At 43.9% G+C, this 22604-nt stretch overlaps 1 protein-coding gene across 1 annotated transcript in view; it reads right to left on the bottom strand.

Moving 5' to 3' along the window:
* ALDH8A1 (aldehyde dehydrogenase 8 family member A1) overlaps positions 1-22604 on the bottom strand; it is a 28205-nt gene that overhangs the window by 3373 nt on the left and 2228 nt on the right. Inside the window, exons 3-5 of the mRNA XM_083176655.1 lie at positions 7239-7394; positions 7012-7161; positions 2976-3232 (exon numbers count right to left, since the gene is read on the bottom strand). Of these exons, the coding sequence (XP_083032781.1) occupies positions 2976-3232; positions 7012-7161; positions 7239-7394 (563 nt within the window). The remainder of the gene's footprint in view (positions 1-2975; positions 3233-7011; positions 7162-7238; positions 7395-22604) is intronic.

Raw genomic sequence — 22604 nt, 5'->3', positions numbered from 1 at the left:
TATGCTCTGCAGCTTTGTCTGATTCACCTGTGGATGGGGACATGTATATCACTTGCAATGAAAGATAACTGCTGAGCTGAGCTGTGTATGTCACCAATAACACAGCCCCTACAAGTCCTAGTGACTTTATTTGATCTATGCACTGTGGGCCAACATGGACCCTGGTTTTCAATCAACATCACAATGTATGTGTAGAATAGTAAATTTCAGTTTTCGGTACTTATGTATTATCTGGGCTCCCATGTTAAATGCACCCCATTTTTTCATACCCCTACTATCCAACTACGCTTGGAGTTGATTTTATATAGTGTGGCGAGCGCAGTCTCATAAGAAAAACGGGAGCCCAGATATTACATAAGTACCCAGTTTTCCTTACTGCAATGCAGTATGCTACTGTGTCACTGCTGAAGAAGGGAAACTGCAAAATACATCCCTACATGTACTCTGACATGTGTTTGCTCTGCTCGTATAAAACTAAACAGCTGCAATACTTTAAATTTCAGTATGATGTACCTGTACCATTAGAGCTTATTTAGGGCCAGATGTATCAAGCTTCAAAAAGTGATAAGCTTGATATGCCACCCGCCGTCCGCGCGCCCCCCCCCTCCCGTCCTCCTTTGATCTCCTCCCCCAGCAGGTGTCACAGCCGGGAGGACATCCGGCTGCAGGGGGGAGGAGGAGATGCATGGGGACACTGGCAGCCGCCGGGATGTGACGGAGACCCCCGCAGACCACATCACAGGTATAGCGGGGGTCCCCGTCACTGCAACCCGATGCTAGCCGCATATGTTAGTACATATGCGGCAGCTGTCAGGCGAAGGGCGGCGATGTATATTAATACATCCCGCCCTAATAAACAACCAGCCAATAAGCTCCTACCTGTTCTGTTTCAAGCCAGGACTGTAACATGGCAGGCTGATTGGCTGGTTGTTTACTCTCAATTGTATCACTTTTTGAAGCTTGGAACATCTGGCCCTTAAAGTTTAAACACCTATGTTCTATTTTTTTTTTTTGCTTTATTATAACTGTTATCTACATCATCAAAATACAAGTCATATAGTCAATCTCAAATTGTAGATGACATCACATCAACTGCTTGTGTTTTAACAACTATATGTAGAATAGCACCATCTTGTGGTAGAAAAATAATAGTTGCTCAATTCTAAATGTTCACTTTTGTTACCACTGCTACCATTTCACAGCATTAGCTTCCTAAACATGAGTGGGTCATTTGAGTATAAACACTGTGACAGCATACAATGAATTATATACTACTTGTTCAGGTACATACAGTACTATGCCAGTTGTGCCATTCTATCTGCAATCATTGTTTTCATAAATGGAGTGCATTAATTAAAAGGGCACAAATAATGCTTTCATTAATCAAATTAATATTATGTTCTTACTTACATGGGTGATTTACTATAGATTTACAATGAAACATTAATATTAAAGTAATATTTAGTTAATAAAAGCTTATGGGATTATCTTGGCATCACAAAATGCTCAAAAATGCTCTGTCTCTTGCAGTATTTACATTTCTACTGCTTACCTCAGTCCTCATTGGCCTTTATGAGGATCAAGGGACTAATTGAATGAGCCCCCACTTGATTTTGGAAATTGCTATTCCGTTCAGCGTCAACATGAAGGAGGTGTGTGTGGGGGGGGGAAGTGTCAAGATCGCTTGTGGGGCAGGTCACGGCGGCTGCGTGATGTCATACGCAACTTTTGAGGTGGGTAACTGGTGGCCTGACGACAGTCTTTGGAGCTAGGCTGTGCAGGCAGGGGGCTACCCTAAATACGTCAGCACTTTGCTGTACAGTGAAGCATTCACATTTCTGCCATGTTATTTCAAGGTTTTGCAATTCAGGGGAAAATGCAGGATTTTCCTGAGGGGGTTTCTGTAAGGCCCCTTTCACACATAGCATATACATACACACACACACAAATGTACCCATAAACACATATAAAAACACATTATATACACATAGCATACACCGTCCCACCTCAAACAAAATATCAGGACAGTCCCTGACTTTCCCGGCCAGCATGAAACCCTGGGGCATAGCATATAGCACATTCACTTGCCCAGCTACAGAGAGCAGTCCCCGCTCTCCCAGATAGCTCTCTCCCACACAGTCACATGGAGGATCACAGCCTGGGAGGAGCTAGCTCCCCCTGCTGTCAGACAGCACAGCGGCAGCCTGTCTTAGCTAAGCTCCACACAGCCAGGAGGATAAAAATAAATAAAAATTGGTAATCTGTACCACTGCATCCTGTGGCAGGCAGGGAGGGGTTTCTAGATACTTGGAACTCCCCGCATGCGTGTGTGCAATTGCATTGTGGCGAGGGAACATCTGGCATGTGGGGCGGCCTTGCCGTGTGCTGGGTGGTCCCCCGTATGTTAGTGGAAGGACCCCCTGTCCCTGTGTGCCGTGCCTGCTCCCCTCTCCCCTGGTGAGTATAATTTCTGTTCTCAGGGGGGTAGAGCTGCTGCATGAGGGAACAGAAGATCCCAAAAATCCTCAAAGAATAAGCAAGCAATGAAGAGAAAAATAACTGACTGGGGATCGATTTCACAATGATAACTACAGTGTAACTTTAGTTTGTAAAAGTTTTGTAAAGTGAAAATGTTTTTCATTTAATGGGCCCTTATAGCACTTATAGTCTGTTGTGTTGTATTCAGAAAGTCATGAGCTTTCCAACGACATATCACAATGCATGAAAACAACATAAATAGCATGGACCCTTATGACAGCACCCTTAAAGGCTCGTCCGATTAAACCCATCTTCAAAATTAGATCGTCCCTTAAGATGATAAGGTAGTGTGCAAAGTTTCACGACAATTGGTTAAAGTATTTGAGAGTTATCGTGGAACATCCATACACACATATATACACACACAAACAATGTTCAATTATACTTATGTAGATGAATTGCTAATACCATATCAATATGAGACACTACTCTCTTACCTGATTGGCAAAACTGGACCGTACAGTGGTGTTGATACACTCTTCTAGGTTTGCATCTTCAAATATAATAGCTGGGTTCTTTCCGCCAAGTTCTAATGACAACTTCTTGCAGTATGGGGCGCTTTTCTCTATAATACGCTGAGCAGTCACAGTACTGCCAGTAAAGGAGATAATGGGCACATCAGGGTGACACACAAGAGCCTCCCCAGCTCTTGGCCCAATACCAAACACAATGTTCACTACACCAGGTGGGATGCCTACAGTAAGAACAATATATATATATATATATAACATAAACTAAAACAAAATAAACCATTGCATGGCAGCCCAACTTTTATACCTTGGTTGCAATTAGTTAAACTCTTACATGAAAAAAGCGACAAAAAGGCCCCTCCTAGTGCACTGTGGGCCTAATTTAGCATAAATCAGAGAATCTGCATATTGAGCGATTATTGAACGACTGGACTAAATAGAATTTTTTTTCCATATGCAGATGATGCAGAGTAATTGCAGTTTGATGACAAGATCATAATTTGCAACACTTAAAACAAGCTCTTGGAAAAGTACAGATTGTCTACAGTTATAGCTGTATTGACAGGAAGCCAGAATTTAGGGGTGGAAATACTGTATGGGTGTGTTTACGAAAATGCAGGCGTGCCCTGGCATTTTTCTGTTGGATCTCTGATGTCAGCGATGACCACTTCCAGCCTTATTCTTGAGCGGATTAGTGGAAGCCCTAGACTGGTGCGGATGGAAAAATACTGTTCAATATTTTGGTTGTTGAGACTGGATCTGTGTACTGTATGCATTGCTATAGTTGATGCATTCCCAATTTTGCAAAGGGCGTCTTTTCTTTCTGTCTGGGTAGCGGCTTTCCGCTCTCAGTCCACTTTGATTTTTCTGATTGGCCATCCATGCTGAATTAGGCCCAATGTGCCTAATTCAGAGATGTACGTAAACGCAATGTTTATGTATATCTCCAATGATTAAGATCTGCGCATGTGCAGATCCGGTTCTGTAATGTCGCACACAGTGTCACAAATACTGTAGGATGACTGACATGCTGCTGGCATTTGAAGGAAGAATTACAGAAAACAGGGTCCTTGTTTTCTAGGCGTTCTGAAGCAAGTGTGAGCAATATGCCCCATAGAAAGTCTTATTGGCATTACGAAATGTGCTGGGTATCGTCCTACTCATTTCTTATCCAGGTGACTTTGCCCGGAACCCATTGTGCACGTTCTCTGATGTGAATTACATTAAGTAGGTTTTTTGTTATAGTGTATATACATATTTGTCTTTGCCCAATAAATTCATATTGTAGCTCTTTGCCAGTGGTCCTCAACTGCAGTCCTCAAAGCACACCAAGAGTCCAGGTTTTATGGCTATCCAGGCTTAGGCACAGGTGACTTCATTTGTAAGCTTGATTATACCATCTGTGCAGGGATAAGATGAGATAGCCATAAAACCTAGTGTATCTTGAGGACTGTGGTTGTGGTTGATGACCACTGCTATATACTCTACCTTAATGATGTAATGTAGGATTTGTGTTACATAAAATAAAAAAATGGTATTTGAATGCTATTAACTTGATAATGGACCTGGTTAGGAAAATAGGTGTATTTATTAATGGGGTTGTTATTCATATAGATTAGAGGCTGGTTGTATAGGTGGTAACTTTATTTATGAAATATAATTTCTGCAATTGTAATGTCTGGCAGGTTTGTGACCAATAGGTCCGTTAATTAAAAGGGATTGATAACAAATTGATGTTGCTGCTCTTTGGGAAAGAAAGTCTATTTGTTACACATAGGAACTATTGATTTAATATCTAGGCTGCTTGGAGGAATGGAGCCAAGGCCTCATCGTATTTCACTGCTCAGACTTGCAGAAGTGAACAGTACTTATCAATCCTCAATTACATTCTACAGGTTGAGTATCCCTTATCCAAAATGCTCGGGCCCAGAAGAATTTTGGATAATTACGTATTTTTGAATATTTTTATATTTCAATGAAGTATCTTGGGGGTATCTTGCATTTATGTTGTATAAGCACATCAAACACATGAAATTCACATAAATATATTTTATTTGTGCACAAAACAAGGTTTTAAAACATGGAACAAAGTTTGTGTCCTATCTCAGGTACTGAATGTGAATGCCAAACAATCATTTACTTGCACATATTTAGTGCCTGTTACATGTTATTTCCCCAGTAGTGCCAGTCACAGATGTCCCCAGTAGGTTTTTAGCAAAAAAAGAAAAAAGTCCATCTTGGAAACTATGGTTTTCGGAATAATTTGGATAAGGGATAATCAACCTGTATTAGCACAGAAACAGACATAACCTTTCATGTTGGCACAATGAGCAATAAGAGCCTAAACATGGAAAATTATGGGGTCTGGTAAAGGAGAGGTGTGCATGGCAATCTTCTGCTTGTGGTGGCTAGACATACCCAACAGTTAACTGTCCATGGCTCATCTTGCCCCAATGCTTTTAGGACAGGTCTGTTCCCTCCTATCAGCACCTGCAGCCAACATTCCACCACTAACATCTGAGGCTGTGGGGTTAATGTTTTGGTAAACAAGATCTCAAAAAACCACCCTGAGAATGAACCACTCTATCAAAGCAAAGGCTGCAGTTTTCAAATCATTTTAGTCTGTAAGTCTATATATTTTTTTCACAACAAACACATACACAGGTACAACATCAATTATCCGGCACCTTTTTTAATTTAGAAACATCATGCACCGGGGGCTTGTTTAGGCGGGCGGGGGGGGCTCAATTAGGCTGTGGGGTTGAGTCAGGGGTACATGTGAATTATCCGGGCTGCCGATTTTGTCCTTAAGTTTAGTTAACGTAAGGACACCCGACCGACGTGATGCCCACGATTTACCCCCAAATTGCGGGAATCGCGTTGGTCGCGGCCGTTATAAGGGGCCGCGACGCGATGCCCGCGATTTCCCATAGACAGTAATGTTAAAATTACTGGACCCGATTTCCCATGTTAAATGTATGACAGTAATGTTAAATGATGTGCAAAATAAAATGACAATGTGAAATGGGCCAATATGGCCATTTCACATTGGATATGTTTTAAAAAAAAAGTTTCATGGCCCCCCCCACCACCGTTAACGCCACCCCGCTATACGCGTCCTCCGACCTTTTCATACCCCTACTATCCACGTCGGCGAGGAGTTGAGAACAGAAAGTGTGGCGAGCGCAGCGAGCCCGAAGCGTGGCGAGCGCAGCCAGCCCCGCGAGGGGATGTGGATACCTTCACAGGTATACGCGTCCCCTCGCGGGCTTCACAGGTGTCCGCCTCTGCTCGCCACGCTTCGGGCTCGGTGGCTCACTGCGCTCACCACACTTTCTATTCTCAACTCCACGCCGACGTGGATAGTAGGGGTATGAAAAGGTCGGAGGATGCGTACCGCCGCCGCCACGCTTCGGGTTGGCGGCAATTGCGGGGTGGCGTTAACGGGGCCATGAAACATTTTTTTTTAAAACATATCCAATGTGAAATGGCCATATTGGCCCATTTTACATTGTCATTTTATTTTGCACATCATTTAACATTACTGTAATAATTTTAACATTACTGTCTATTGGAAATCGCGGGCATCGCGTCGGTCGCGTCACGGCCCCTTATAATGGCCGCGACCGACGCGATGCCCACGATTTTTCGGGCGCAATGAAAAAATCGGCAGCCCGGATAACTCACAAGTACCGAGTCAGGCTGTGGGTTTAGGTGCTGCAGGGTGGGGTTAGTACGCAGGAGGGGTTAATTAGGCTGTGGGAGGGCACGATTAGGCAGCGGGAAGGAGACAGGCTGTGGGAGGTTTAGGTGATAGGAGAAGCGGGATGTTAAGATGTTGGGATGCCGCTTTATGTACCACCGCTAATCCGGCAAATTTAGTAATCCTGCACAGTGCAGGAACGAAGGGTGCCGGACTATTGGTGGTGTACCTGTTGAATTTATGTATGTCTCATTTGCAAATCTTGGTATAGCTCTTGAGGCTATTAAACTAAAATTCTACCTGATTCATTCAGGAGTTTGCACATCATCCATGCTGTAACTGAGGTCATCTCACTTGGTTTTGCCACAACTGTGTTCCCACTTGCGATAGCAGGTGCAATCTTCCAAGTCAGCAGGTACAAGGGCAGATTCCAGGGGCTGATCAGACCGGCTGAGAGGAACAGAGACCGTTAACACAACTAATATCATGTAATTGACCCTAGCCAACCTCTGTCTTGTAATTATTACCAACTCCAACAGGGGTGCGGACAGTGTAATGCATGCAGTTCAGGTGGTCCATCTGTGTGCATTCCGTAGTATGGTGCAGGATGGAAGAGGCAAAGAACCTGAAGTTGTACGCCGCTCGTGGTATATCTATAGTCCGAGCAAATGTCACTGTTTTGCCTGAAAGGTAAGAAGATGAAATAAATTCTAAATACAGTTTAACTTGCAAAGTGCATTAAAATAGTTCTTCTCCCCTATATTCTCCAAGAGATTGCTGTATTTGGTTTACAACCCTCAACACAACCAGACACACATATACATCTGCACATTCAGAATAAGGATGACTGCAATACTTCATGTATTTTTATTTCAGTTTTTATTGAAAGTATTATTGGGAGAAAAATCTCTGTCATATGTACATTGAATTGTTATGTCAGTTATATTGTTTTCATTTGATAAGATACAGATATGTTTCTACAGTATATACTAGTGTAACACATAAGTGTAACCACCAGTTAAAAACTGTTTTTGCACAATTTTGAACCCCCTCCACGCAGCTGACATAACTAGAGGGGCCATTTGCTAACATTATTTGTCCTAAAATGGGGTGTTTTCACACTCCTTTGACTTAATTTTAGTTTCACTTGGATGTTCTAAAGAGCTTTTGGAGCAGTTTTCATGAAAAACCTGCTCCAAACCATTTAACATTTTGTTAGTGAGCAAATCACATTTCCCATACTTATAATGGTGAATCACAGGGCTCGGATGCTAATTCTGGGCATCCTAGACAGAGGAATCTGTGCCGGTATGGGGCGGGCCAGGGTTTTTTGTGAAAAATACCACAATGGTGCTGCGAAGACCCATCACAGAGACAGATGTTTAATACAAGCTCTGTCCCTGCATGCAATAATTGGTACATCTGTGTGATGTTGTGATTTGGGCCAATGTTATCACATCACATCCGCATCTCCAGATTTCTAGTACTAATTCCGACACATGAAAAGGTTGACATGATTTTTTTTCTTTACTTTTTTATAGTTTGCCATCCATGTGGAGTATGAACAGGGATGGTACAGTGTGCCAAGTGCAACCAGGTACCTGGCTCAAAGCATGGTTAGCAAAATGAGGCATCTAGCTTAAAGCATGGCATGCAAAGTGAACCATGTGAGGGGACATGGTGTACTAACGGGTGGTCCACGTGCTCAGGTGTCGACAGTGATACCAAAAAAAGTGAAAGTTCATATTGACTTTTTCACCTATCATCCTTTTGATGTTGACCTAATCTGCCACACCCATTGCCAGGATGTAATGTACACCCAATTGTAACATAAAAACAAAGCACAACCCACATAAAAAGCCTTTTCTGATATACATGAAGCTAGGTAAGACCACCTAGACGGAAAAGCCTCACTTCCCTTCCCCTATTAGTGAAAAGAGCACAAAAGCCACCGGCCTAAATACACTCTCCCTCTGGTCATTCATAAATAAAATAGTCACATCACCTGGATTACACTTTTCTTAGGAGAAGGAGTATAAAGGTGTCCACACACGGCATTTTATGAACTACCCAATATGTCACCCAACTACCCTTGAAATCCAGAACACTCCTGGCCAAATAATATCATGCACGCGCACACACGAAACAATTGTGTGAACAGTCAGAGGATTTCATGGGTCGTTTAGTGACTACAACCATTTACACATAATTAGACATCCATCATGACAACACAAGGAATGGTGTGTGCCAAGTCCTGCAAGATACAGTATGTTGTTATCTTTCTGCATGCTGAAGGGATCAGCAAGCAAGATGAACAAGTGAGGAGTACGCGAATTGCAGCATTATCATGCCCACACATGGACAGTTTTTAATCGATAGGTCATTCCACTTGGTCAAAAATGCCCATATTGTTTAAAAAAAATCTATCCATGTGTGGGCATGTTAAAGGTGCCCATACACAAAGGCAAATCACATGCGATTTGGTCACTTTTCCTGCATTTGCAGTGGTAAATCACATGTGATGTACATCAGGTCTGAACAGGTCTGTGTACATCGCATCAAAGAGACTGAGGATCGCATCGAATGCAAGTGAAATGTGTTGCATTGGCTTGGCTGGGATCGCATGTTATATATCATACTGTATGTAAAAGGACTACATACGATATATCGAAGGTCCCGGGCGGCTCAAGGAGGGAATCGCGTGCAAGTGTATGGCCAGCTTAAGTCTCTGCAATGCTGAACCTGGGTGAAATGGCTGACAATGACTTGAAAACTTTTCACAGTAAAAAATATGAAGTACAGGTTGGACTGACCCAGAGGGACATACTTGTCTACTTTTTTTTTTCATCTCTCCGATTTTCAGGAGCCTCCCGCCAGTTCCAGGAGGTTAGGCAAGTATGCCACAGGGGTTCAGGGAGAACCCCCAAAGGGTTCCACAGTCTGTGGGTCCACCTCATCCTCTAGAGCAGGCATTCCCAACCACGGTCCTCAAGGCACACCAACAGTGCAGGTGTTAGTGATATCCAGGCTTCAGCACAGATGGTTTAATCAGAATCCCTCAGACACTAATTAAGTCACATGTGCTCAAGCCTGGATATCTACAAAACCTGCACTGTTGGTGTGCCTTGAGGACCGTGGTTGGGAATGCCTGCTCTAGAGATCAGTTTCAAGACTTGAATTATACATAAGTTACCTTATACTGCACAGTCTATGGTGTATTTTAATCGAGTACATTGTCATGAATCACACAAGTAGTATTTACACTCTCTCTCTCTCTATCTCTATATATATATATATATATATATATATATATATATATATATATATATACTTCTTGTGGCGGCCCGGCACTCTCCTAACTTCTCAACTGCCCCGGTGCCTTCTGGAGGCTAGATATAGAGAGTGATGAAACAAACAGCGGCACTCGCAGGGAACTTTTCAAAACGTGTATTAAAGCATGAAAACCATTCCAACGTTTCGGGGCATACGTGGCCCCTTTGTCAAGGTGTGGGTAACAACCCACACCTTGACAAAGGGGCCACGTATGCCCCGAAACGTTGGAATGGTTTTCATGCTTTAATACACGTTTTGAAAAGTTCCCTGCGAGTGCCGCTGTTTGTTTCATCACTCTCTCTCTCTCTCTCTATATATATATATATATATATATATATATATATATATATATATATATATATATATATATATATATATATATATATATATATATATATATATATATATATATATATAAAATGGGGTTTCAGAGTGCGCCAATTCATTTGCATACACAACAGATTTGTTGAACAAACAATATAGTAGTCCGGGAAAGAATCATATAAAAGTTTATTCAGGAATCTTCCAAATGATGATACAGGCCCAATGCGTTTCGTCAATAGCTTGACTTCATCAGGGGCATTGGAAGCAGAGCAGTACAAAGCAATTTCACACTATAGGATTTCCATTGTTTAATTAAAAAACAAAACAGCAGAAGTTTTCATACGAAAGACAATACTGGAAATGGTTTAAGCACTAAAGATCAGCAACAGTGGTAGAGCATAGTATAATCGCAATCCAATGGTATCCAAAGTTAATCACAATTTCGGGGGAAGGGTAAATAACCCCAATATACAATTAGAGCAGTGCAGACCGGAAGTGAACTCCTGAGATCCAAATGCTGAAACTCTCAGGAGTTCACTTCCGGTCTGCACTGCTCTAATTGTATATTGGGGTTATTTACCCTTCCCCCGAAATTGTGATTAACTTTGGATACCATTGGATTGCGATTATACTATGCTCTACCACTGTTGCTGATCTTTAGTGCTTAAACCATTTCCAGTATTGTCTTTCGTATGAAAACTTCTGCTGTTTTGTTTTTTAATTAAACAATGGAAATCCTATAGTGTGAAATTGCTTTGTACTGCTCTGCTTCCAATGCCCCTGATGAAGTCAAGCTATTGACGAAACGCGTTGGGCCTGTATCATCATTTGGAAGATTCCTGAATAAACTTTTATATGATTCTTTCCCGGACTACTATATTGTTTGTTCAACAAATCTGTTGTGTATGCAAATGAATTGGCGCACTCTGAAACCCCATTTTCTCTATCTCTAAACCTTTGGGTCCTGTCTAACAGGGGGCCCCTCAGAGGTGCTGCCTTCTCTCCGTGAGGCGCGGTTGGGTTTTCCGGTCTTATATATATATTTACATACGCAACTCCTGCACGGGGTTGTTCACTGGAAGGCACCGGAGACATTATTGCTTTGAGAGGAGTGCTGCCTTCCCAAGTTCCCTGCATCTATTCCACGGGTGTTCCGCAGACACCGTGGTCTTTTGGCTACAGCACCCTATTGTGTTTAAGACTTTTGTTCATTGACATACGTATCATCAGCCCTTCACTGGCCCAAGGGCCTAATTCACGGGTGTACACCACACGGTGGTGGTTGCAACTGGCTCAACGATTTACCGTACGAGAGGATGACCGAGAACAGCGAGGGTCTGCAAGCTGCTGGCACAACATCGGAGAATTTGTCACTCCTAACCCAGGGGGTTTCCCTTACCTTCTCGGCGTCTGAGGCTGACTCAATCCTCTTTGACCAACAGTTTCAGGACGACTTGGAAACACTACCTCTGAATTACCTGTACAGGGACTGGGTAAAATTGAGGCAAAAGGAGATCGATTACCTCTATCATGGTATTACACTAAGTGACTATTATAAGGCTAAGCGTATCCCTCATGGGTTCCGGGTCCGGAATTCACCCACAATCGGACGCAACAACTCTTCGTTTTGCAAGCGCTGGATCGCGGTACTTAACAAGTGCAGCTATGACTTGTTATTACTTGTGATAGAGGAGTCATCAAGGGAATTGTCCATCGCCAAAGAGAGAATTGAGACATTCGAACACCTACATCTTAAAGCCTTTAAGGACGATAAGTCTGAGGACTGGGAAGGCAAACTCAAGAACCAAATAGCCAATTATAAACGCGATCTGATACAATTTAAGAAGGAGAAACTTAATAAGGTTAACGGCGATTATGAGAACAATCGCATTTACCAGTGGGCTAATAACGAGGGACCACAACGGAACACTAGATTCCGATCTCGCAACTACAGACAGTTGTGGCAATCAGATTCATCACAGGATCAAGGATCCAATAGTGACTCAGAACAGTCTACAAGAGGGTCCACCAGGCGCAGGCAAATCCCTTTAGGCGGGGAACCGCGCCGGGGCCGAAGCGCCATCGGCAAAGGACCTGACGAGGGGGACAGAGGCAGAGGGAACAAAGGTGGAAAAGGACGCGGCAGAGTGGGTCGCCCTCCACTGCATCCCAGGACCTGATTTTCAATTTGTCTCATCATCCTCTTACACCAATGGAGGAACAGGTACTTGGACGTGGCTTGTCGTTTGTCCCTACTGTACCACTTAACGATATGCAGTGGTCAATCGAGAAATATAAACTAAATCGCCAGTTAAAACTTCATGAGTTTTTCAATGGCACTAAAGCCGCCCAAACCATTGCTTCTGAGCCCACTCTACCCCCCAACTTACAAAAATTACAGAAGAGGTCTAAATTTGACCCTGTTTCTAACAATGCTTCCATTAAGACTTTTAATCGACTTCTGAGCCATAAAGTCGGTGATGTTGACACTTCTATTCGACACAACCTCAGCAAGGAAGAGTCTACTGCACTCAAAGCGCTATCTGGGTACAATGATATAGTCATCCGCACTGCCGATAAGGGCGGTGCTATAGTCATTCAAGACCTGTCAGACTACACTTTCGAACTGCAGCGTCAACTTGCCGACACAAGTGTCTACAGAGTCCTCAACACAGACCCTACACCTGCGTTCAATAAACAACTTCTGGAGAAACTTACAGTGGCCGCAAACAATGGAGTGATCAATAAGAATCTCGCAACAGCCCTTTACACTGAATGTCCCACTGTACCTTTATTGTACTCTTTGCCCAAAATTCACAAAACTTTGGACAAACCGCCCGGTAGACCGATAATCTCGGCCCGTGGGGGGATTTTCCACAAGGTATCCACCTATCTTGATTCCGTGCTACAACCGTGTATAGTCAACCATCCCCGACATCTGCTGGACACCACCATGTTCCTTAACAGGCTGCGTGATATCGAAGTAATACCAGTCGACACACTGCTTTGCAGTATGGATATTTCCAGCTTATACACCATTATACCTAATCCTGAAGGGTTGGCGGCTGTACACCGGTTGATTATGAATAATCCCCATTACAAGGGTCCCGAGGCTGACTTCATTATTGATATGTTGGAAATGGTTTTAACCTGTAATTACTTCATTTTTGACGGCAGGTTTTATCTCCAGACATCTGGCTGTGCGATGGGGTCCTCCGTGGCCCCATCATACGCCAATGCGTATATGTATGCCATAGAGGATGATCTCTGGTTAAATGATGTGGCCTTCTCGTCCAATATTGTGTTTTATCAGAGATATATTGATGACGTGTTTATTATGTGGCACGGCTGTGCCGACTCGCTTGAAAGATACATCAAAGGCCACAACTCCACGGGACATCCCGTACAGCTGACATACATGATTAATGACTCTTGTGTCAACTACCTTGATGTCTGTGTTAAACTGATTGATGGCATGATCGTTACAGAATTATTTTGCAAAGAAACCGATCACAACACATTGTTACATGCGGGGAGCTTTCATCCCCCCAAGCTAAAATTCTCATTGCCTTACTCACAGTTTTTGCGGGCCATTAGAATTTGTTCTGACCAGTCCACTGCCATTGCGCATATCGACAGAATGTCGATTAATTTCGTCGACAGGGGGTATCCTCCTGACTTACTGGCCAGAGCTAAAACTAAAGAGCTCCGCACTTCCCGTCTTGATGCCCTCACATCTAGGCCCAAAAAGCAACTGAAAAAGATTATACCTTGGGTTAACCATTACAACTCTAATAGTGGGGAGATTGGTACCATTACCCGTGAGTTATGGCCTATTCTGGGCACTGACCCGGATCTCAACCTCAACGAGTCCCGTATCATGTCATGCTACAGTAGGGGGAAAAATGTCAGGGATTACGTAATGCGTACCGATATCACTGGCATGAGAGCTGCCAGTTCTGAACAAACCACTTCCTTTTTACAACTCAGAAAGGGCTGTTTTCGCTGTCCTAACTGCGCCGTCTGTGGAGCCCTCACGGTTGGCAAGGACTTTCCACATCCACATACGGGTCGCAGGTACGAGATTAGACACAGGGTGACATGTACCACTAGGTACATTGTCTACCTGATCACTTGTCCCTGCGGCCTCTGTTATGTAGGAAAGACCGAGCGCACATTGAGGGAACGGATGGCAGCATACAAGACCTCGATACGAGCAGTGTATTCCAGTAACCATAGCGACCAACCTGTCGCAAGGCACTATCTGCTCAATAAACACAGCATTACCCAACTCAAGTACATGATCATTGATCACGAGCCCCTGATAGCGAGGAGAGGCGACAGGGCCCTGCGCCTTCTCCAAAGAGAGGCAAGGTGAATCCATAGGTTAGGGACACTTTCGCCCAAAGGCCTTAATGAATCTGCAGGATTGCATTGCTTCCTCTAGTCACTCTCTAGGATTTATTGCGTATGTTCGCACCTAGGATTTACTGCGTATGTTCGCATTTTTGTTCTCTTATGTTGTTGCCGGCGCCATTGCAGAACGTTTATCTGTTGTCGTGTCATCCTGCTCTTTGTATCTGTATTAGGATTACTATGCGCTCATTGCTACATGTTTTATTTTGCTAACGCCATACATTGCAACAATTGTGTTAATTTGTTTTTTTCTTGGATTACAGGCTACCATGGTAACCGGCGGGGCGTGATGACGTCACTGATGGGCGCATCAGCTTCAGCGCGGCGGTCTGTGGGTGTCTGCTCACTTGGTGGAGGGTAGATATAAGGTATGTTTGCACTGTTATTTGGTTGTCCTGATGACGATGTAAATACATCGAAAACGTTTGACTAAAGCACTTGCGTTTGTGTCATTTATTATATTCGAGTGCCGCCGCTTCTCACCTTTATATATATATATATATATATATATATATATATATATATATATATATATAACAAGAGAAAGGAGGAGCGGACGAGTGAGCAAGGTTAAAACAGCATTTACTGAAAAAAGTGTAGGCTCACAATACAATTCAATTAGCTGTAGTCAGCATATGTAGTATTCACCGTCAGCACACCAGCTAATAGCACGGGCACCGGAGGACATCCAGAAGACCGGCAGAAATGGAACAGCAGCGGCGAGGAGAGTGTATGAAATGTATATAAGTGTAACCCTTCGGGCAGCTATATGTATGCCTATGACAGCAGCAGCACTGACATGTCTCTTATAAGAGATTTGGAGTATCGAGGCATGCATAAGAAGGGGGGGTTCCCCCAGGCGGCTTAGGCAGGGGGGACAGCGGCAGCACTGCAGAGAAGCTGCAGGTGAGGGGGGCTTACAACTTTATGTGGTGGGTTTTGCTGGGGCAGGACAAACCTGCCCTGATAGGTTTGTCTTGCCCCAGCAAAACCCACCACTCAAGGTACTACAGGTATCCATAATATGAATTCAAGGGCGGACCAGACAGCTGCTAGTGACATGGAGTGTGGAAGGTGTGCAGAAGAGGGGGTAGTCTTTTATGGCGAGTATATAACAAACTCTATATTTTGAGTGGAAATGTTAAGGGTTGTCTTGTATGCCAAGTCGTCTTATACGCCGGCAAATACGGTATATCATGTACCTCTGAGAGGAAATGGCTGATCTGCAGTACATATAGCGAGGCGTGAGTATTGTTGTCTTTGGAAATACCCTGCTTATTATATTCTAGTACATGTAGTGCAAACCTGTGTAGCTTTATGCAAAACTCATTTCCTTTAACACACACGCTAACTTTCCCAGTTTGGGATTTGGAGGCATACTTCATTTATTTCTGACTCATTTTCTGCAAATATTTCTACAGCAATAACATTTGTTTGCAAATTACAGTAAGTGGTTTGTGCTTTGTCCCAACAGTGGTGAGAAAAGTGTGTAACAGAATGCCAGCCACAAAACATATTGTCTCACTTGCATGCTGTAGATTTGCCATCTCAGCTCATTAAGTTTAAAATAAATTCACCTCAAACATAATTTTTAAATAGTTGTCTGCAGTAGGGAATGTCCACATAACAAAAGCTCCTGACAGCACACTCTTCATACTAATGTAATTACCTCCTAATGGAAAGTACTTGAACAGATATATGTACACATGACAGGCATTCATGTCAGTGGTCAGAAGGCTAACATCAGCATTCCGATAATAAAAAGGCCGACAGGGACTTGTTGGGTGGGACCCACCACCCACCCAACCAGCAGCAGCTCCCCACAGCCTATTCTAGCCCTTCTTTCCAGCAGCCTAAACTTTTTAGGGTACTTATGTATTATCTGGGCTCCCATGTTAAATGCACCCCATTTTTTCATACCCCTACTATCCAACTACGCATGGAGTTGATTTTATATAGTGTGGCGAGCGCAGCGAGCCACCGTGCCCGAAGCGTGGCGAGCGCAGCGAGCCCCGCGAGGGGACGCGGTCTCATAAGAAAAACGGGAGCCCAGATATTACATAAGTACCCTTTTTAGTGTCTAACCCTAACCGTCCCTCACCCCCAGTGACTAGTGTCAGAGCAGGTTTGAAAATATTTAATGTCTGCTTCAGAGTTGGATGGAAAGTGGATGCATCTGAGATTTTTTGCACACCTGATGTTAAAAAGGCATTCTTAACCAGGGCACTGCTCACCTTTGTAACTACTCAGCTGATGGGGTTAAACACTCCCTATAAGCCACGCATTGTACACCTTACTTGACCCTCTGTAACCCCGTACACACATGCAACCTCCTGATTCAACAGCTGCAGGAACATTTTAAGATCTAGGGTGAAATTTAATAAGATGAGATATTCAGAAAGTGAGAGATTTGGTAAGAAATCTCCAGGGTTTTTTTTTAAAGCAGCAATCATTTACACTGCAAAATCAAACTGGTTTTGTAGTATAAATGATTGCCACTTAAAAGAAAAATGGAAATTTATTACCAAATATCTCACTTTCTGAATGTTTCATCCTATTAAATTCCCCCCCCATATTGTCTATCTCTACTTCATACACATCTATACAATCGTCGGGGGATCAACAGATATTGTGGATCTTAATGGATATTCAGTGTGGGACAGAAGTCACTTGGATATCCATTTCCAGCTAAATGGGTATAACTGGGTGGCAACAGGGTGATCAGGACTAGTGTAAGGGCCGGCGCCACCACTAGGCAGCTTTAGGCATTTGCCTAGGGCGCCGGCCACTGGAGGGCGGCAAGGAGCAGGAAAAAAGTAGCCACCCGCCCATTAATCATCCCAGCCGAACCGGGGCAACCACAAAAGGTAAGCTCCTCCCGCCTCCCCTCTCCATATAGCAAGTTAGGACCTAATGGCCATGGGTAGCATGCCCACCCCTGGAGCTGGAGGCGCCTCTCCCCCATGGAGCTGGGAAGACCCCCTTCTCCTCGAGCAGGCTTGGCCACGTGCAGCACCCCCCGCCCCTGGAGCTGGGTAGCAGCTGTGAGTAGCACTAGCATAGTCCCCCGTGGAGCAGGTCACGTCCCCTCCGCGCGTGTGTACCGATGTTTAGTGCTGGGAAACTACTTTTTTTTACCTTCTTCTGTTTCACCTTAGGTGCTCAGCGGTAGTGCCTGGCTCCTGTGTGTGTATGTGTCCATTACCTGGGGTATGTGCGTAACGGTTTTAATGTCTGCATATGGGGTGGGTGGGGGGGATGAATGTAATGCATGTAATGTCTGCATTGGGGGGGGGGGGGATGAGGGGAGAATCAATGTGATGCCTACCACCATGTCTTGTTGCTGGGGAGGGGGATGACTGATGCCTGGGACATCTGTCTATAGGTGGGAGTACTATAATACCTGCGTTGTGTGCCTTTTGGGGGGGGGGGGGAGGAGGGGCAATGTGATGCTTACTATGTCTTCCTGTTGGGGAAGGTGTGCTGGGGAAGGATGACTTTGATGTCTGTCTTTGGGGGTAGGGGTTCTGGGGGACAATAAATATGATGCCTGGTCTGTCTGCCTATGGTGGTGTGTGTGTGTGTGTGTGTGTGTGTGTGTGTGTGTGGGGGGGGGGGGGGGTGTGCTGTGAGCTACAAATGTTATGTCTGCATATGGTGTTGTAGGGGTGGGGGAGGGGCATACATTTGATGCCTGCTATGTCTGTGTATATGGTGTTTTTTGTCTATGGGGGTTATGATGGTCTCTCTGCTGTCTATCCATTGTGGGGGTGCTATCTGAATAAAGTTCAGAGGGAGTGCTGAGGGGGAATGATGGTGGCTGTGTCCTCTGTCTATGGGTGATGGGTGTAGGTGTCTAGGTATGTGTAAACAATCACACAGAGCCGCGAAAACGCCATTAGTCTGTAACTAATTATTTGGAAATCCCCCTTTTAAAATCCTGCGTTTGCAAGTGTGTGTGGGTGGGGGATGGGGGGGCCACGGGCAAAGGATTTGCCTAGGGTGCTGAGTTACCTTGCACCGGCCCTGACTAGTGTGGATCTGTGCTGATACTGTAGTAGTGGCGGTACATCACATAGATCCAGCCAACCTTGAGTACAGGGTGAAATCTGAAGCTGGCCATTGTAAATCTGGCTCTGAGGTAGGAAGGTGCCCTTATGTAAGTGTATATCCTGTAAAGGCTAACTTATTTTTATCATAGTTGCACAAATTAATTTTGCCACACTATGCCAACATTATGCCAACATTAATATTGCATTTTGGAAAAATAATTGTAAGAACCATATAAGAATATGATGGCTAATTTTAAATTCTTGCAATGCATAGCATATGGTACTTGTAAATTAACTTCCAACTGGATTGGGGTTCCAATTTTTCAGTAGTTCTTCGAAGCTTCAAATTGATAAACATCTCTGATGACAACATTTCACTGTTTAGCCAATTAACCAAAACACTCAAAATTAAATGGTTCATAGTTTTTATTGAAATTATTAAAATTAACACTCAAAACCAACAAAGGAGGGGAATAAAAATTAAAGGGGAACAAGGGTTAGGGGGAAGCCAGATACAACATAAATAATTAGGTACTTATGTATTATCTGGGCTCCCATGTTAAATGCACCCCATTTTTTCATACCCCTACTAACCAACTATGCATGGAGTTGATTTTATATAGTGTGGCGAGCGCAGTGCCCGAAGCGTGGGGAGCGCAGCGAGCCCCGCGGTCTCATAAGAAAAACGGGAGCCCAGATATTACATAAGTACCAATAATTACATAAAAACCACAAATAGAAAGCATCACATTTGAAGCAGTATGACATGATGGAGCGGAAATATATATGTTAATCATCAAAAGAACAAAACTGTACATTATGACCAAACAGTAAGGCTAGAATTCGGGGACTATAGTATGGAGAGATCTAAATGAGCATTGTCAGACAAGGACTGATGCTGTTTCTCCCTGTACTGACCCCATTCTAAGCTACTTTATAGGAATGTATGAAGCTGCTGAAGAATACATACAATTTGCAATTTCAAGCAGGTAGTGCTTGTGTATATTATTCTCAATAGCCTGTGTAGTTGGAATGACAGAAGACTTCTACATCTGAGCTATGGCAGTGTTCATGGCAATTAAAATGTGTCATAATATCTCCAATAGACAGTTTTCCCGGGTAGTAATGAAACAGGGCAATCAGGGGCTCAGCAGGACTATCTACTAATAATACCTTACAAATTAGGAGAAACACCCAGGGCCGGTGCCAGCCCTGTCAGCACACCAGGCGACCCCCCGCCCGTGCACCCCCTCTCCCCTCCGCTCACCCGCTCCGACAGGGGGAGGGGGGTATTTGCACCACCCACAGATTACCGCGCTCCACGGAAGGGTGGGGGAGGCGCGGTTGCTCCCAGCAGGTTGCCTCTCTGCGACATCACCGGCGGGGGGGGGGGATCAGCGGGTGTCTGCCGTGTATTGACTGCTGTCCAGCACGGGGGGAGTGGGCGAGATTGCCACTGGACGGTCCAGTGCAGGGGGCTCCAGGGGGTGCGGGTTTAATGCTGATCCTGACAGGGGGGGGGGGCATATGACTCACCTGCTCCCTGCTGGGATGAATTCCATAGTGCATAGTGGTGGCGCCGGCCCTGGAAACACCTCAGTCCAAAGTGCACGGAGCAAAGGACATGAACAGAATACATGGTAAAGGTCTACAATATATCCACAATTTCTCCAACAGTATTGCGATACATTGGGCCATAATTTTGTGTAAATGATCAGGTGTAAGGTAGCCTCTTTGGGATAACTTATAAAACATTTCCGAGTGGCCAACACACCCTGAAATTTTGAAGCAAAAAAAGGCGAAGTGCCACTCTTCTCCCGAAAGGGAAATACTGAGATCCTTCTCCCATTTAAACCATGCAGGCAGATTGCCTTTAATAGATTCCAACATAAAGTATTTGTACCACCAGAAAATGCCTCCTCTCACGGAAGGAGAGCATAGATGGGACACTAAAAGTTTCAGGGAAGACCGTTTCATCGTGTGCCTAGGTAAACTATTATGCAACCAGTGTCAGAGCTGTAAATATTTGTAGAAGTCCTGTTTTGGTATATCGTGTTGTACTTGCCGAACTGAAAAGGGGGCCAGAGCATGTTCCAGAAGAACATCTTTGAGAGAATAGAGGCCACATTCTGCCCAAGAATCAAAGGACAGCTTGGTGATTAGGCTAGCTATGGCAGATAGGAACAACTCTGGACATGGTAAGGAGAATGTAGTGGAAGAAGATACTACTTTATGCCATGTTGAGACTGTAGCATGGACTGCTTTTCCCACTTTCTGCCTGGGAGGAACATCCTTTCTGGGTAACCACAAAACATCCAATAGGGAGAGGGGATGAATGGAAGCCTGTTCCAGCACAAACCAGGGTTTGGGGTCAGCCCAATATGCAGCTTGAGTAAAAATACAAGCAGAATCAAATTTTTCAATATCTGGGAACGCTAAACCCCCCCCCCCAACTGTTTGGAAAGAGTGAAATTGCTTTTAACTTTTCTAGGTTTAGAGTTTTTCCATACACAGGTGGAGAAAATCTGATTAATTCTATTATAGAGGGGCTTCGGCAATATTCTCGGGATCGTGTGGAAGAGGTACATTAACTAAGGCAATAATACCATTTTAGCCACAGCAATGCGAGTCATGATACCTTGTGTAGTCATCTTAGTCCAGTGGTAGCCAACTCCGGTCCTCGAGAGCTACCAACAGTTCACATTTCCAGACAACCTAGCTGCTACAAAGGTGCATTACTAGCTGAAACATTTTCAAAGATCCACAGGTGGAGCTAATTACTTCACTTGTGATTCTGTGAGGAGAGCTGGAAAACATTAACTGTTAGTAGCTCTTGAGGACTGGAGTTGGCTACCCCAGTCTTAACCAATCTTAAGCCAGGATTTCAAAAGCCTTCAACTGGGGATCATAGTTACAGTACATTCCAATAACATATTGTCCCTTGCTAAATGAATACCTAAATATTTAAGGGAACTGGCCTGCCAATAGAAAAGTGGTATTATAATTCTCACAGCTATAGTGTTTGTATTATAATAAAATAAAATTATAAATAATACACAATAGCTGCTAGAATTATAATACCACTTTTCTATTATTCAAAATCTAGGGAATAAACAATTTGATGACAAACTATTACTTTAACTCTCAGTCTGGAAAGACTTACTAGATCAATACTGATTATAGCAGGGGTGGGGAACCTCAGGCCCGGGGGCTGTATGCGGCCCCCATAACCGGTCTGAGTGGCCTGCCCACCCGCCTGGCGGCTTTGCCAGGAGTCAAGTACAGGGGAAGTCTTGTGAGAGGTCGGTAGTTCTTGCGAGATTCCTCTTAATCAACAGCAGCCGGAGACTGTCAGTCCTATTCAGCGGCAGCTGCCGGAGCGTGGGACGGCTGCAGCAGGACAATTTGTAAGAGAAATTTTTACATATGGCCCCCGAAGGGTTTTTTCCCCATACAAATGGCCCTTGGCACAAAAAAGGTTCCCCACCCCTGGATTATAGTGACTGCTTGAAACATTTACAAGTAAAGAGAACATAGTAACTCATTTTCAGGATTATAGGTTACAAATTGTAAGCCTGGGCAGAATGCCAATAATACTGACTGCATTATAACAGTACACAGAAAGGTAAATCTGGTCAGTTATTACAGCCATATATAAATACATTTCCCTACATAAATAAACATCTAACATTTTGACATTTATCCCAGGAACTACTATTCCCCCAGAATTTGTTGGGGACGTCTCACAAAACTACAATAAAGATCTCA

This window comes from Crinia signifera, chromosome 3, assembly GCF_055691185.1.
Source record: "Crinia signifera chromosome 3, ASM5569118v1, whole genome shotgun sequence".
NCBI lineage: Eukaryota > Metazoa > Chordata > Amphibia > Anura > Myobatrachidae > Crinia > Crinia signifera.
This window is presented reverse-complemented; position numbering and strand designations above follow the sequence as displayed.